This window comes from Cyrtonyx montezumae, unplaced genomic scaffold (assembly GCF_038088225.1).
Source record: "Cyrtonyx montezumae isolate F1298 unplaced genomic scaffold, pur_monq_1.0 scaffold_3, whole genome shotgun sequence".
Classification (NCBI taxonomy): Eukaryota; Metazoa; Chordata; class Aves; order Galliformes; family Odontophoridae; genus Cyrtonyx; species Cyrtonyx montezumae.
Window position 1 is genome coordinate 58,546,054 of NW_027072034.1, and position 16,465 is coordinate 58,562,518.

Sequence of the window (16,465 nt, forward strand, 5' to 3'; positions counted from 1 at the left end):
TATTGCTAACTAGAACTATTTACATTTTAAGTATTATCTCCTTAAAAATAAATACCTGATATGAAGTATAAGTAATGAAATGGATAAGCTCAGAATACTGTGGCTGAGCTCTACTTCTGGAGTCTCTGCACACAGGATAAAATTCAGTGTAGCAGTTTTCAATGATTTTTGGATGTGCTTCCAGCCTTAGGTCATAGTATAATTATAGGAAATATTAAACACATCAACCTTTAATATTGTAACATACATTCAAATTCGTGTTTTATTTTATTGGCCAAAGGAGTCTGAGTTAGAAAAAAGAGCAGGAGGAAAGCTTTTTGTGTCCTTTTAATGTATAAATTCAGATCTTGGTGCCTCAGGAAAATCTGATGTCTGCATTTTTGTAAATATAGAAACTGCTTTGTTCAGTGAAGAACTTTCTTCCACTGTTTAATGCTTCTAACAGCTCTTCAGAAAATGTCTTCCTTCTGCTTCTTGTTTTTTGCAGTTTCAGCTTCTGATTTCTGTTTCAGCATCAGTCATACTCCATTCTGCTCCGTTCAGAGCACAGGAAGGAACATTTGCTTCCTATCCACAGACACTGGACAGCACTATTTAGCACATTGCTACACTGTATAAGCCAAGCTGCCTGAGTGAAATAGCTTCAGGTTTTTCGTTTCTTCCCTTTTCTTAAGCAACATCCAGTCAGAATGAATCTACTCCTCAGAAATTCTACTTATCTGCTGGACTGGCTGCTGGAGATGTGATATTTAGAAATGTTGACTCATGGAATTCTGATGGAAACACGTATGGCTTTGACAGCCAGATTTTCATTGTTTCCTTGAGCTGTGGTGTGGGAGAAAGCTCTCTTCAAGAAATAGAACCGCACTTGGAAGACACTTCAGAATGATTTCCTCGTCTGTAAAGCTACATTCCTGAAAACTGCCTACTACTGCCTGCTTACTCACAGCACTATGTCAAATACACATGCGGTACTTCAATCAGGAATTGAGGATTTATCATTTGCATAAAGAAATGAGCTGCTCTCAGGTATGGCTGCCCTGTGTTCAGATGAAGAGTCAACTAAGAAAGTGGCTGTTATTTGTTTGGTTTGCAGATGATCTGATCTTCAGCAGACACAGAAAGAGGCATTTCCTCAGTTCTAGGACGTTTAGATGCCGGTGGATTTTGGAGACTGTCATCAGATGGTAATGGCCTCTCTGAAACAGGCAAACAGGAAAGTCATTTAAGCTATGTGAAGTCAGATTAAGGAAGTAAATTGGTTTACTGGCTTCAAGAACAACTAAACGCTCAAGAACCTGGCTTGAGAGAGTCCAGCACTGTCACATGAGCAGCTGAGACATCTGCAGTGAGAACACATTTCATACGGTCAAAAGCACCTTTCAAACACACCTACATAATGAAGAAGCTTTACAGTCTGCAGCTACTTTAACATCTGTGCCAGATTTGAGATCTTCACAGCTTATAACAGAAGTCTATAATGGAAAAAATGACTGGCAAAAATTTTTGCTGGATATTAAGAGCCACAAAAACTTACCATGCTCCTGTTCTGAGGAAGGAGGTACTGGAACTGTGTCTGTATATACTGAGGCTGGTGTATCTGGCTTCAGTGGTATCAAGTTTATTCTCCTTTGAAAGAGAAGAAACAGTTCAAGTAGTTTATCTGAAGATTTATTTGACATAGTGTAATTTAAATGTAGATCTTGTTTAGAAATGTGTTACTAAGCATTTTAGCTTCTTATGATATACCAGTTAGGATGTTTTCCAGAAGTTCTTTGAGGACAACTAATTAATCTTTTTTTCACTAGAAAATACTTTTTCATATGTTACATGTAAAATAATCCTACAGAGTATATTATTTTGCTCAAATATTTTACAGCTAAAACTGGCTGAAAAGGCTGATTTTAACCTGTTACTTCACACTTGCTAAGGCTTCCACTGTAACAGCTTACCATTCCTCTGCTAGACCCACCCACATTAACTCTTCAGAATGACAAAACTCTAGAGAATGTGTTTAAAACAAACAAACAAACAAAAAAACACCCAACAAACCAAGCCAAAACAACAGCAGTAGCAACAACAAAATAAAACCTTCCTTTACATCATGCCTTATGGATGACACTTAAAAAATCAGAACAAGAGTGGTACAGGATTAACCGATCTATTAAAAAACAAATCCTACAGACAGCACCATGTACACTACTACAAGAAGACACCCACAGTCTCATTAGCTGATATGAGAAAACGTAGCTTATTTCACAAGATTAACTTGCACCATCCACTAGCACTGTCCTCCAGACAACAGTTCCTTTCAACTCTCAAAAACCCCTTTTAATTCTTTGCAGTTTGATGATGAAACCCAGAACCTGCTTTTTCAACGACCACCTCTTCCCTAGCTACCCAGTAATTGAGGCATTCCTATGAGAAATACCCATAGGCTCCTAAATTATAACATCAGCGCTTTTTGGCTGAGAATGTCTAGACCTCTAATTGTGCGTGTATCTGCTCAGGATCTTACACTGCAGGCTGCGTGACCATCAATACTTGGATCACAGGCAATTTCTGAAAACATCTACATCTTCACCCTAGAGAATAACTTTAATCAGTGCTTTAAGACCCACTCATCTGCTTCTTTTACTTCTCAAAATACGTCTTGTCAGAAGGGCTTTAGAATATTTCCTGTTAGCTGAAGGCACCATCTTTCTAGAAAGTGGGACATAAAAACAGACAACTGTGTCTGCCATGTTGACAAGGCTTAATAGCCAGGTTAACTTTGCTACTGCCTCACATTTTAGATAGAAATATGAGAGCTACGTTTAGGATTTTAAAGACATTTTGACCTTTTAGTTGCAGTACAACTAGAACAAAAAGTTCCACGTCAAGACTGGGAATTTATACCTAAACCTCAAACATTTAAATGTAGCACAAGCACAGCTTGTCTTGGCCTCCATATTTATGACTGCAAATGGCAATATAAATCTCACCGTGGCGTCTTGCTCCATGCTTGTAAAGTGTTGAGAGTAATCCTCCTGGGCTGGTTTACTTTAGTACTCTGGCTGGCTGGCTGGTTGACTTTCCTCTCCTCTGAAGATGAGACTGGAACATTTTTTACACCAGCAGGTGTGGAAGGCAAGTCCTTAGCAGCAGCTACAGGCGTTTTAGGCTGGAGGGTGGGAGTGCTCAGAGGAGTCCCCTCTGCCAGCCTTGAGCCTGGGGAAACGGCTTTGTGTGGCTGACTCTTCTTCACTTTCTTCTCTGTTGCACCAGGCATCCTGACATTTATTTGAGGCTTTTCCTTCAGTGGTATTCCCAGCTCATCCTTCTCAAAGGTAACAAAAGAACAGTATCCATCCGTAGAAGAAATTGCAAGAAAGGCTCCATCGCTGGACCTATTTGAGATTTTTTTTTTCATTAAGGGGAAAGGTGAAAACTTCTTCAACCCCAACTCCCCCCCATCTATAACATACACTGTACTCATCTGTGCTTCTTCCCTTCCCCCCAGTACACGCACACATCTAAGTAAAACTGCAATCAAGTGAAAGACATCCAGTTCAAAGGAACAGAAGATCTTCACATCTCGCCTTCACGTCTGATCTAATCCCTCTGGCCTTGCCAGTGGTTACTGGTAGCACGCTGCTGCCAGAAACTACATCCATCTGAGCTGGGACACAATGCAGTCCATATGCAGGTACACAAATCTTCAGCCACCATTTCAGAAATACTGCTGAACTCTGCACATTCAGACCAGAAGAGCAATTTCAGCTCTCTAGTTACGACCTCAGGATAATCAGAAGCAATGTTCAGAATCACTGTGGTGTGCACAAGGACAGGTACCTGGTGCCCATTTTAATCAGCAGCGTCAGTCACCAATTAAAAGCACATGATTCTAATCTACTCTACTCCCCTTCTCATGTTACACAATGATTTTCAGTTTCTGAGCATCAATTATAACTTCTGAAAAAGAAGTGTCTATGTGGTCCTCAGTTTAGGTACACTAGCTAGAACAGCATAAGCCCAGTCCAGCAGAGGGATTATCCTGACTGCAAGGACTTAAGTTTTCAGTTCCAGTTTTGACTTCCCACATCAAGTCAGATCAGTCCTATGCATAAAGAAACCACTATGAAGAGTTATGCAGATAAAGCACTTTTTGGCCACGATACAGACACCTAAACTTGGAGATGACCTTTATAACTTCAAATAACATCACTGTTACCACTTACACTCCCTGGACAACAGGTACTTTACTGTGCACATATCTATACAAATGCCATCTACTTGTCCTTTGGCTGATGGCACCTTGGTTCCCAACTGATCAAAGAACCACAATCCTCCAGTTTACACAGCAAACAAGATGACTTGCTGTTCAGATACTGCAATGACAGTGACCAAAGATGTGTCATGAGTGAAACTCAAAAATAAAGCAGGACACAACATGCAGTGCAAAGCTTCAATACAGAAAGAGGACATTTTCCCCAACACAACAGATCTTAAGAATCTAACAATGACCTACCATGAAATGTCACTGAGGGTGTGATAATGTATATTAGAAACATAACCAAAAGGGAAAGACTGCTCTGTATCATAAAAAAGCACAGAATCTTCTGAAGCAACAGCAAACACCAATCGATAGGGTAGATTCAATAGAGCAGGTGATGATTTCTGACTGATTTCATCTATAATGCAAAGAAATGAAAACACTGAGAATTCTTTCTTGTATTTAATGCAGGGTAGTAACTGCACTAGTTAAACGTGAACCAAATAAAGATTTAAATCATCAAATAAAAGATTTAGTTCATCAAATGACGAAGACAGCAAGTACTAAAAAAATGTAAGGTTGCATGTCAGATGCTAACATTTCTGTTGTCTATATGTTCTACCATCCTAGAGAGAAGACAGCTTAGTTCATTCAGACTGCTAGTATTTTGTTTTGTAAAGTCTGTTTTTTATCAGTTTATGTTTTTTTTAACATAATTATGCACTTAAATACCAAAGTTCAAACAAACAGCTCCTAGGATATACATTAAGCCAAAGTCACTGTAAATTTATGCCAGCACATTATGTTCTTTATGCCTCCCTCGTACAATACACTGTATTGATTTCAGCTTCTAGCTAGCCTTTTGCTTCCAGCATTACTTCATCATAAGGATAGATTATTCTACCTTTCACTGGAGCACTAGCTAGCTCTTTTCCAAAATTCCTAGAATATGGGCCTCCTGTTCACTTCTGTGATTATGGAAGCAATGCACTGTGAAAGGCAGGCCATTAACATGTACTCACACTTACAGATTTCTGGACTACCACATTTGCACTTCTCCAGGAGTGTTCTGCAGAAACTATCCACTGCATTTATAAGAGCTATAGAGACTGACAGCTGACACTCATCTCCTTACCAGAGAATTACACTGGATCTAAATATTGTGATTGAAATACACAACAGATAATCTCTAAATCCTCTAAGGAATATTGCAAATTGACCCCCTAGAGAAAGGTTTTATTTCGCTCCTGCTTGAAATGAGCAAAACTGCCTTTTCATCAGAATACAACTACTCTTGTTAAAATATAAACACTCCTGCCCCACAGGGCTCATAATAAAGCTAAATTTCAAACTCCAGGTAAGTTCTCACGGAACTTCATACCGCTCTTTCCCTCCTCAGAACTCCCATTCTGATCAGTAATCAGCATTCCTTTAAGTTTGGCTTCCTTGAATAAACATCAAAGGTTGTTGCAAACTACACTAACTCTGCAGTGCTTCTAAGATGTGGGCAGCTGAGACTAAAAGAAAATATTTCATTGCATTGCTCCTTTAGTGCTAAGCCAACTTATTTACTTTTTTTTCCCCCTCCACACACAAAATGGTTAGAAGTTAAAAGAAAACACTAAGAGTTATTTTTGTAGCCTACAGTGCCAAGTAAGGCATTTATCTACTATTTCAAAAGCTACTCACAAGGTACTTGAGATAAATGCGGGGTCTTAGAATCATGAAACAGCTTCTAAGATGTGGTACAACATTATCTTAATGGAATGTTAAAAGGCCAGGGCATAAAATTGTATGGGCTGAAAATAAACAGTTACATCGGCCTTTTCACATGTTTGCTGTAAAAATCATACCCCCTGAAGGATTTGCAGTACCTTTATTAAGTGCTCGTCTCAACTCAAAGTAGACTGGGCAGCAGCGAACAGCAAGAGTTGCCTTTCCCGGGCAGGGCAGATGACCCATGGGCCTTTAAGAATAAGTATTTCAGAAAACAGCATTTAATTATTATTATTTTTTAAGAAAATAATATTTACATCTTATTAAACTCTACCTTTTAAGATTATTTCTGGAGAAAATATATGTGGTGTTTGTCACATTTTCTCCTGATTCAACACAGCCAGCTGCAAAAATAAAAGCAAAAAGCATTACTCATCAAATCAAAAAGGTACTGAGTACACATTTTACGTCTATAAACATTTTACTTCTCAAGAATTAGACTTGTCATTTAGTTGGGCAAGAACGGTGCAACTTGAATACAACTTAAAAAGGCATCCCAAATATTTATTTAATGTTGTTTGTGTTTCCCTTATACACTTCCCCCTCAAAGCTTCTTTTTTATGTTGCCAGACATCTCTAAATGCTGCACTTAAGTGGGCAAACTGATCCCCTCCTCGCAATGTTATTTTTACTCTAACCTGCATAATGTTTTTAAGAAAGAGTACAAATGAAGTGAGGCCTGACAGTCAAAAGAAAATCCTAACTCTTAGTTTCTATTTTAACAGAACTCCACTGTTGCAATTTACATTTAAGTTAAGAAAAATGCCATAATATTATTTTTTATCACAGAGGAAGTTGAAGTTCTGAACCGCTAATAAAAAACTATTGTGGAGTCTCTATTTCCTTCAACAGGAAGGTGATGAATGAGGAATGGCATCATTCAGATAAATAAGCATCCCCTAGTAGTATGAAAGCAATCTTCATGCACACTTAAAATATAAACACTGCACTTCGTAGCGTATGTTCTTTTCACATACCTGGAGTGAGTAATAAGGAGCCATCAGGAGTAAAGCTGAGTCTACGGAAAAATGACTTCATGCTGTCATCATGAAACATCCGATAGCTCCTAGCCTGTAACATTGAAAACTTGATTGTGAGAAGTGCCATGAGCATGTCAGCTGGAATTCAAGTCAGAAAAATCATCTGGTTTTACAATCCATCCTCAAGGAACTTTTAAAATAAAAGACAAATATTTTAAAAACCACAACTCCTTCAAACTCATTTTCTCTCTTTGCTATTCATAAGTTCATAAGTTCATAAGGTTGGAAAGGACCTATAAGATCATCTAGTCCAACCATCCTCCTATCACTGTCTCTACCCAACTACTAAATTAAGTCCTTTAGCACCTCATCTAAACGCTTCTTGAACAGCGCTAGGGATGGTGCCTCAACCACCTCCCTAGGCAGGCCATTCCAGTGCCTGACCACTCTTTCAGAAAAGAAATGCTTCCTCAGGTCTAATCTAAATCTTCCCTGGCGCAACTTGTGGCCATTCCCTCTCGTCCTGTCATTACTTATCAGGGAGAAGAGGCCTACCCCCTCCTCACCACAACCCCCCTTCAGGAAGTTAACTCTTCACAGCTAAGTTAATTCACAGGAAGTTAACTCTTCACAGCTTCAGGAAGTATTAACTCTTCACAGCTAAGAAAAAAAGGCCCTGATTCCTCTTCAACTAATCAAAACACTCTGAGTAGTCACATTAGACCAGTAATCAAGGAGTAATAACCTGGAGAACAACACTGTGAAGCAGTCAATGTAAAAGCTTGTTCTACATGCATTTAATTTTAACTCTTCAAGTAGAAGTTCAAACAGAACTTCTATGATAGCAAAGAGCCTTCTCCCAAAGGAGAGGATGAGGGAAGGGGGAAAAGGGGGGAAAGGGGGGGGGAAAGGGGGGAAAGGGGGGGGGAAAGGGGGGAAAGGGGGGGGGAAAGGGGGGAAAGGGGGGGGGAAAGGGGGGAAAGGGGGGGGGAAAGGGGGGAAAGGGGGGGGGAAAGGGGGGGAAAAGGGGGGAAAGAAAGGAATAAAAGAAATTGAAAAGCTAGTTTGGAATTGCTATTTTAGTATAATTTTGAATTAATTTGGAGAAAGAAAAAAAGCTCTTTGATTTTAAATTGACAACTCAGTGAAAATATAAGAAATTCTAATTACATTTTCCCTAAAAATTCAGAGTACTTTTTGAAAATTTCAGACTGCTGAACTGGAAATATAACTACTATGTCATATCTAGTCATGTTACTGAACGTACAGCTACTATCTGACAGACATGTTTCAAGTTTATTAAAAATTCACCATACATGTAGGTTTTTTTTGCATTATTTCTAACATTTACCAAAATGCACAGTGTTATGCTTTACTCAGCTGAACTTGTTAGAGATCAACAGCAGCAGGCAACGCTCTCAGTCACTTCTAAAATGGCACAGGAAATCGTATGCAAAACATCAAGGTGAGACAGAGACTGAAATACACTATGTGTGGATCATCTGAATGGAAAATACTTGCTCCTCTGGTTTCAGGGAACAGAGTAACTCATGCAGAATATCACCCAGCATGTTCTTCAGTACCATTAGTAGCAGAACAAGTACCTCTCCTTCAGCTCCTGACTCAGACGGCATCTTGGTAACGTTGAATGCCACACGCTTGGTTTGCGTGTTGTATACCCGCAGAACCCTGCATGGTGGAAAGTACAGTTAGCTGTAAGCAGTGTCCTTTCACCCCAAGTTTCACACACTGTTACAATACTTCACTTTTCAGTCAGGACTGCCAACTATGAGAAATCTAAGTGACAAACACACAAGAGCTTTAACTCCATTCATGAGAGACCACTAGGAAAGATATGTTTTCTTATGGCTACGCAATCAATTAGTCAACTATCTGACTCAGTTTCTAAAGTACCAGCACACATATTCATGGAAGAATACAGGAATTTAATGGACAGCAAACAGGCATGCCATTCCTACCTGTGCTGCAGTAACCACTATGCTCCTGTGACGTGGGAATTCATCTCACTATTAGGTACATTTCTGTGCTTTCATTGAGTTTTCTTGGGAATAAATGAAAACTGGAGTGTAACACCACAGAGAATGTTTGAGCTCTGCTGACTTCATCTCTCTAAAACAGCAGGTAGCCAGAGCAAGTCTAACAGCTGGTCTAACCATCCTGTCCTTTCCACCAGCTCTGAGACCCATTGAAGCCTCTGTTTGGTTACATGGCTTTGTTAGGTGGGCAGAAAACTAACCTAAGAAAAATAGTTTTGATTTCCTGAAACAGCTCCACAGAATCTTGCACAGAGAAAGGAGGAGAAAACAGAAGGTGATGCTGTAGCAGTCAGCAGTTGGTTGTGGAACTACAGGCTCTGGGTGCCACACAGCTGAGCTGGCCTGGCAAAAGCGGAGGAAATCTCCCCACTTCAGGCTGCTGAGCATCGAGTCTAAGCACCAGCTCTGGCCCCTGTTGGACTCTTGCTGCGCTAGATAATATTTGCCAACCCTGCAGAAGCATCTGAAACCTGAGGAGGTAAGAGACTTCCTCGATTCAGATTAGTTCATGCTCTAGCTTGTGACTTGACTCCAAGAAAAACTTGTGCATCACATTATTACTCATGTTTCACTGCTGTTCATTTTAATAGAAGCAGACAAATTCCACATAAGTGATTATCAGAGGACAGAGGCTCATAATGATCTAGTAGTTATTAACTCATCATTTCTCGGAGCCTATTGCAAATCTTAAATCAAAACTCCTTCTGCACTATTACAGCAATTTTCTTTGCAATGGGTGCCAGATGACATGCATTTATTAGCCAGCTGCAATCCCTTCAGAGCAGCACACATGCCCTCAACAGTTTAAGCTGAACTGCAAAGATCTGACAAGGGCCAACTTTTATGAAGTGTGCATTTGCTTTCCCAATGACATCACCTACAAAACTGCTGGGGATGGAGGGAGCAAGAGGGCAAAAGAAAACTATCAGTGGAAAATCATTTTAACCCATTTCTTAACCTGTTCACATCTTTCTGTAAAATGTATTGACAAGGATGGACTTAGTAGCTCACTGACAACCAGAGAAAGCAGCAATCTCTTTAAGATGCATCTGTTATCTCTAGTGTCTAATGGCATAAAAACTTATTGCCTAAAGACAATTTTCTTTGAAAGGTTATGTTCGCTTACTTGCCATTTAGAAAAAACACTCATACCTCAAGAATCATTTACCACAGTCAAGAAGTTAACTGAAACAGCATGTTGCTTTCAACTCAAAACAATCTGAACACAATAGAAGTCATATTTATCACACACCTGAGCATGAATTAAAAGTATGTTTAAGAAAGAACATCAAGACAAAACAGTTAGAGCAGCAGCTCACCTATCACAACTCAGAGTTGCAATGTACTGGCCTAGAGGATCCCAGGTTATTCCTTGGACATAACTCTTGTGTTCATTTAATATTGAAACCTTCTGTCCTGAAATTACAAACAGTTCCCAAACTCTGAATTCAAGTGTGTTTTAAAAACATTTCTTCATTTCAGAAATAAAACAAAGTAGAATGTTTTAAAATGTAAATAAATAATCTTTTGGACATGCAAACCTATCGTGGTGGTATCTGACAAGAATGCTGGAAACAGGCAGATTTTAGGAATAAAGCAGCTAGATGCAGACAATTGGCAATGCCAATTCAAGGGCTGTACCCTGGAAACTAACTCAGATAAAGCAGCTTGCTTCAGGTATCGAACGTGCACATTTCAAAACTAAATGCATACCAAAATTTTCCTGATGCAGAAAAAACTTCTCGTGGAACTCTGCAATCCTCTTCAACAGTTTTTTGATTTTGGCTGTATGCCAAGTCAGAAATTCCAGCATTAAAACATAACATTCACATCGGGCTTGTTAGCTAGCTCCTGCTATCCAGGGCTGTAGAAACTCACTTCCTCCACAGAGCGAGCTCTGGAGAAACACACTGCATGCTCACTGACTGATGGTTTACTCACACAGCTTTCAGAAACACTACTACAGCAGTGATAACTCGTTCTCCCACAACTCAATCTGTCATAAAGATCTCTCAAAGGCATGAACTCTCCAACCCCTCTGACGTTCTACAGCAGAATGGCACAAATCCAAAGTGCTAGGATGAGGTAAAGTTACATATAATTCTCAAAAAATACTTCATTTTAACTGTCAGTTACAGTCTTGTAATAGCAGTCTTGTTTTGTATCAAAGAAACTCCTCTTGAAAGGATAACACAAATAGAGTTGAGGCCATGCTGCAAATTCTGAAAGTCCTTCTGGTCTGTAAGTCCTTGTTCTCAGGCAGTGCCCAATAACAGATGCGTAAATGCATATGATGAAAGTGAGCACACAATGGTACTTCTCCCTTATGCTATGTGACTTCCCAAAAGTCTGTACTTGTATAATTTCTTAAGCTAGTGATGTTGTCTCTGTACTAAACAGCCCTATGGCTTTATATTAATTTTCTTTAAGTCAATTTTTTTTCTTTTTTCCCTAAACCATGCAATCTTTTAGCCTGGCTCAAGATGCCCCTGAAGCTCTTACTTTCATGTACTTCAACCACAAAGCCTACTCTTTCCAGTACTGGCTTCTTACTACCAACTTACTAGTTCTGACACTGCCTAGAAGGTACAAAATTCCTCTACAGCAGTAATTTCATGCTAAAAGAAAGGAGCAAGAATGGAAGACATTATGCATAGGTAACACTTGATACCAGTTAAATTTTGTTTGCTTGCTGGGGAACGTGGGGAGAGCAGGAGCTTGGAAGGAGGCAGATGCTAGAAGAAAGGGTGACTTTCCATTTCCAAGTAATTCAACAAATTACTTGTGTGTAAACTTTGCTGACCTGGGGCTATCTTCATATGCTGGTATGGTGAGGGGTATATGTCTCACAATTCCAGAAATCTACCAATTAAGTGGACTGTTCTCTCACTAAATAAAGATGCATTTAATTACTTCGGTAAATATCCTGAGACACTCCACCAGGGCCAGAGCCACAACTGATAAAACATAGTGCTTACCTTTATTGACATCCCACATTATAGCCGTGTTATCTACAGAGGCGGATGCCATGAAATTCCCATCTGAGGTCCAACAAATATCATACACATCTTCTAAGTGGCCTCTAGAAGCCAGCAAAGAAACCAATTATTAAGGCCAACAGGTACATGTTTTGGGGTTAATATATATATATAATATAATAAAATACATAAATAAATAAAGAACTGGTGAAGAAAAGGAACAGTATGACTTTCAGCTTCTACAGAATTTCCATACTCAGGAGGCATTAAAATGTTTCATAAATGCATCCCCCTTCTACTCAAAATAAATTTTTTTTTAACATTTCTTCTTTCACAGACAATAAAAACCCTGCATTTGAAGTTGCTTATGAATCTGTACCCAGAGATCTGCAAAGTTTTCTGCTGAGAGTGAGAACAGAACACCACAGTACTGCAACTGCCAGCAGTCTGATGCCTTAGCCACTGTCAGCTATACTTACCTGGTCTTCGCAGGCAAACCTTGTCTATCTTATTAGTTACAATATAGTTTGAAACAAAAGCTGTGTAGTCTAGTATATATTCAACTATTCAAAAGAATTAATTGAAAAAGACTCCTCCAGCCTCACAGTTATCTGGTAAATTAGCCTGAACCATTTCAGCTACTGATGTTTTTGGTTTTAATAATGACCAAAGTTTGCACTATAAAGCTAATAAATAAAACTATATATTTACTTATATACAGGTATTAAATTGTAAGTGATTGTAAATCTAAGGAATTAATTTCAGAGCACATCAGCTATGTCTTGCAAATTAATTATGTCACATAAATGCTGTAACACAAGATGCAGGTCGGTCCTGTATCAAATGAAAAAATTAAAGACAATAAAAAGAAGAACTCACAGTAAGCAAATTTTAGAGAGTACTGAAGTTCTAAAAATCACTGAGCAAAAGACTGTACTAGATGATAAAAATCACCGTGGAATCAGAAACACTGAACAGAAAACAAACTCAAAATTAAGATACCTTAAAGTTTTAACAACTGTCCAGTTCTCCTTGTTGAGCTGAGCTTCATCTTCATCCTGAAAAACTAGTGGTTCCAATTCTTTGCTATCATTCAGCTTCCATAATAAAATGACAGCATCTGCACAAGAAACAATATGAAGCTTCTTTCCTTCCCACTCGTTTGGTAACACATTATGTTTAGTTCAATGTTGTCTCACATATGACACATGAAGAAGAGATCTTAATTTGTGCTGGGGAAGTTCCTCGGCTGCCTGACCCTTCTTTTTTTTTTAGGTAATGCTTTAATGAAAAAAAAAAAAGATTCCCTGTTCTAATCCACTCAATCACCCCATTTGGGAAACATGGAAAACAGCTTCTCAGACTCACAGCCAGTGAAAAGTCATTTAGAAACTAACGGCACGACAGGCATTTACTGCTTACAGTCAGAGGGCACATAGGAGTTCAAAACTGAAAGCATGACAGAGAGGTATGTGCCAGTTCCTACGTTCACTTTTCCCCCTTCACTCACCAGATGCACAAACAGAGCTTCTTTACATTAGCATCACTGACCACTGTTACTCACCATCTCCGCCAGAGGCGAGGACTTCACCACTGGGAGAGAAGCGCACGACATTTACAGCTTTGGTATGGCGGGCGAGATTGGACAAGAACTCCACAATAGCTTTTCCATCAGGTCCTTTTTCCACTTTCCATATCTAGTTAAAAAAGCACTGCAGGTAGTTTTTGGAAACAAGGTATAATCTACATAGCTCACTTCAAGAATTCACAATGTACAACTTGGACCATCATTCTCAACTTATAATCAGAAGCTGCAGTGGTACCACAAATTTTCCCTCTCTGAGCTACATCTGTAACTACGCTGTAGTTTATTTTTAGTCTGACTTCCGTGATTTTTGCCATTTTCCCCTCCTTATTAAACAGTCCTCAAAAGGAAGAAGCAGCATCTCCTATGTCAAACAACACTGACAAATTACTGACCTTAAAACACGTATACACATAAATATTACTTAAACATATATTCATTAACCTATATATACAGCCAAAATCCCAGAGGTGCCAGTGTCAGGTAAGAAATCAATCTGCCTCCACAGAAAAGCTGCAGCTAAGATTACTGAAATTAACTCCTAATTTTTCATGATACATATCCCACTTAGCACTTTCAAAAGAAGGAGGCTGGCCAGCCAGACACGTATCACAGCAATTACAATTCATCACTATTTGTTAATAAGCACGTTTAAAAACATTGGCATATTTCATAAAGTATTACATCGAGGATCCCAAGGAACACGGTTGGATCCAATCACATACAAGACTTTCTTGCAACATTTCCGATTTCTTCAAATACATCAGATGATGGAAGAATGACAGAATATAAGAAGGCCTAAAATATAATTAAAATGTAAAATTATCAGCAAAGATGTATAAATAGAGGATACACACACTGTAGAAAACTAACTTCAGTTCACTGCACTTGAGTTCATTTCTCACTGCCCTCAAGTTCATTTCTAAGGAGCACATGGAAAGCTCTTGGCTTGGAATCCTTCTTCGTATCAGGATGAGCTTGAGGAACTTTCTCAAACTGAAAAGTTAGTGATAGAATTTTTATTAAACAAGCCACAAAAAAACTTCCGTTTTGCTGCAAATCACCAGGACGATGCTGAAGAGACATACAGGAACTCAAACACAAAATGTGCAGCCCAGCACTGATGGGTAACCTAACTTTATTTCAGTGTTGGCTACAATAAAAAGGAAGGCAAGTGTTTCAGAAATGCTCAGTGACCCAGAAAAACTCTAAGCACTCCATCTACCTTCCAAACTGAGAAGCTGTTAGAAAAACAGCAACACGTTCAAGTCAAGTATATTTTTCTGCAATTAAAACTGTGCCTCACCAGTCCATTAACTTTATTTAAGGAGTTAATGAACACGCAATTAAAAAATAACATGGCTCATTCAGTGCTCTCAATTTCCCGAAGCTTTCCAATGAGAGCTAAGGCTACTAGAGAAAACAAGCAAACACTGAACGACAGTAGCAGTCCTCACGGCCAATGAGAATTTATAAAAGAGATCAACTGCTTGATTTTGCAGTGCTGAATCCGACAGCCACTTATTTTGGGGCCTGGGCTACACAATCAACCCACTATTTCTAGAAACGACTCTCGAGAAGAACAACTGATTAACATAGTTTGCTGACGCCAACAGAAAGGCGTTTATAGGAGATGTATGTGCTGCTGAGTGAAAAGGCCTGTGGAAAGATCCTGCAGTGCTGACTGTTTACAGAAGAGGCAGATGACGATCAACTGTGATGAACATAAAGGAACGAAAACCAGTCGTTCCTCATTAACTCGTAAGACAATGCCGTAAATTTGGGGTTACTACTCAATCACAGAATGACAGGAGTTGGAAAGGGCCTCTGAAGACCTCCTAGTCCAACCCTTCAATCAGTGCAGATCATCTTCTAAAAGTTTCAGTTCAACACTCAGCATTAGCCAGGAGCAGTAAGCAGAGATATAGCCATTCTGCCTACAACTGAACAATCTCATGCTCTTGCCCTCAACATCCCTCCACGCACAGAATCATTAAGGTTGGAGAAGACCTCTATGATCACCTAGTCCAACTGTCAGCCCATCAACCACGTCCTTCAGTGCCATATCCACACAGTGCTTTAATACCTCCAGGGATGGTGACTCCACTATGTACTTGGGCAGCCTGTGCCACTGCCTCACTGCTCTTGCTGCGAAGAAATGGTTCCTGACATTCAACCTCAACCCCTGCTGATACAATTTGAGGCCATTCCCTCTCATAGTCCTGTTAATGGGAGAATAGGTCAACTCCCACCTCACCAAAGCCTCCTTTCATGTGGTTGTAGAGCGATGAGGTCCCTCTTGAACCTCCTCTTCTCCGGACTGAACAACCCCAGCTCCCTCAGCTGCTCCCCAACAGACCTGTGCTCCAGACCCTTCACAGCAACGCTGCCATTCTCTGGACACTGCCTCAATGTCTGTACTGACTCCTAAAGTAACGCCTGAGATAAAAGTACAGGCAATGCTTTATTTATGCCAGAACAGAGAACAGAAAGGGTGTGAGACGTACCCGGACTGCCGTGTCCACACCCGCAGAGGCCAGACGGTTGATCTTCCCATCGGTTCCATGCTGGAAATCCAAGCTGTACACAGGCTCCTTGTTGTGCCATGCTATCTCACAAGTGATGACCTTCATACTGCCTAAGGAAAAGAGCAAAACCCTGACTAAATTCCCGTTCCCTACGACCGCGGCGATCCAAGTTAACGCGGACCTCACAAGCGCTACAGAAACTGACAGGACGCTGGTGCTGGGAAGATCATTTTAAATGCCCGTGATTACCGCGGCAGAGGTTACCGGCCGAGCGCAGCAGCACACAGCCTCCTGGCACACCCCGCA

General features: G+C 39.9%; 1 protein-coding gene across 1 annotated transcript; it reads right to left on the reverse strand.

Annotated features, from left to right (window-relative positions):
* Positions 1-797: 797 nt before the first annotated feature.
* CHAF1B (chromatin assembly factor 1 subunit B) lies at positions 798-16,264 on the reverse strand. The gene is made up of 13 exons (XM_065741696.1): positions 16,139-16,264; positions 13,611-13,743; positions 13,049-13,166; positions 12,047-12,150; positions 10,388-10,484; positions 8,616-8,700; positions 7,009-7,102; positions 6,306-6,375; positions 6,130-6,221; positions 4,511-4,673; positions 2,985-3,389; positions 1,538-1,629; positions 798-1,199 (listed from the first exon to the last, which is right to left on the reverse strand). Exons 1-13 carry the CDS (start codon positions 16,262-16,264, stop codon positions 1,078-1,080), a joined length of 1,701 nt encoding a protein of 566 aa, XP_065597768.1. The 3' UTR covers positions 798-1,077.
* Between the last annotated feature and the right edge of the window lie 201 nt (positions 16,265-16,465).

Excerpts from the sequence above, each read along its gene's own strand:
- CHAF1B (XM_065741696.1), bottom strand. The coding sequence starts at position 16,264 with ATGAAGGTCATCACTTGTGAGATAGCATGGCACAACAAGGAGCCTGTG. Across the intron at positions 13,744-16,138 it reads GTGTGGACACGGCAGTCCGG|ATATGGAAAGTGGAAAAAGG; the intron begins GTACGTCTCACA and ends TTTTTTAACTAG. Across the intron at positions 6,222-6,305 it reads TCCAGAAATAATCTTAAAAG|GCCCATGGGTCATCTGCCCT; the intron begins GTAGAGTTTAAT and ends TTATTCTTAAAG.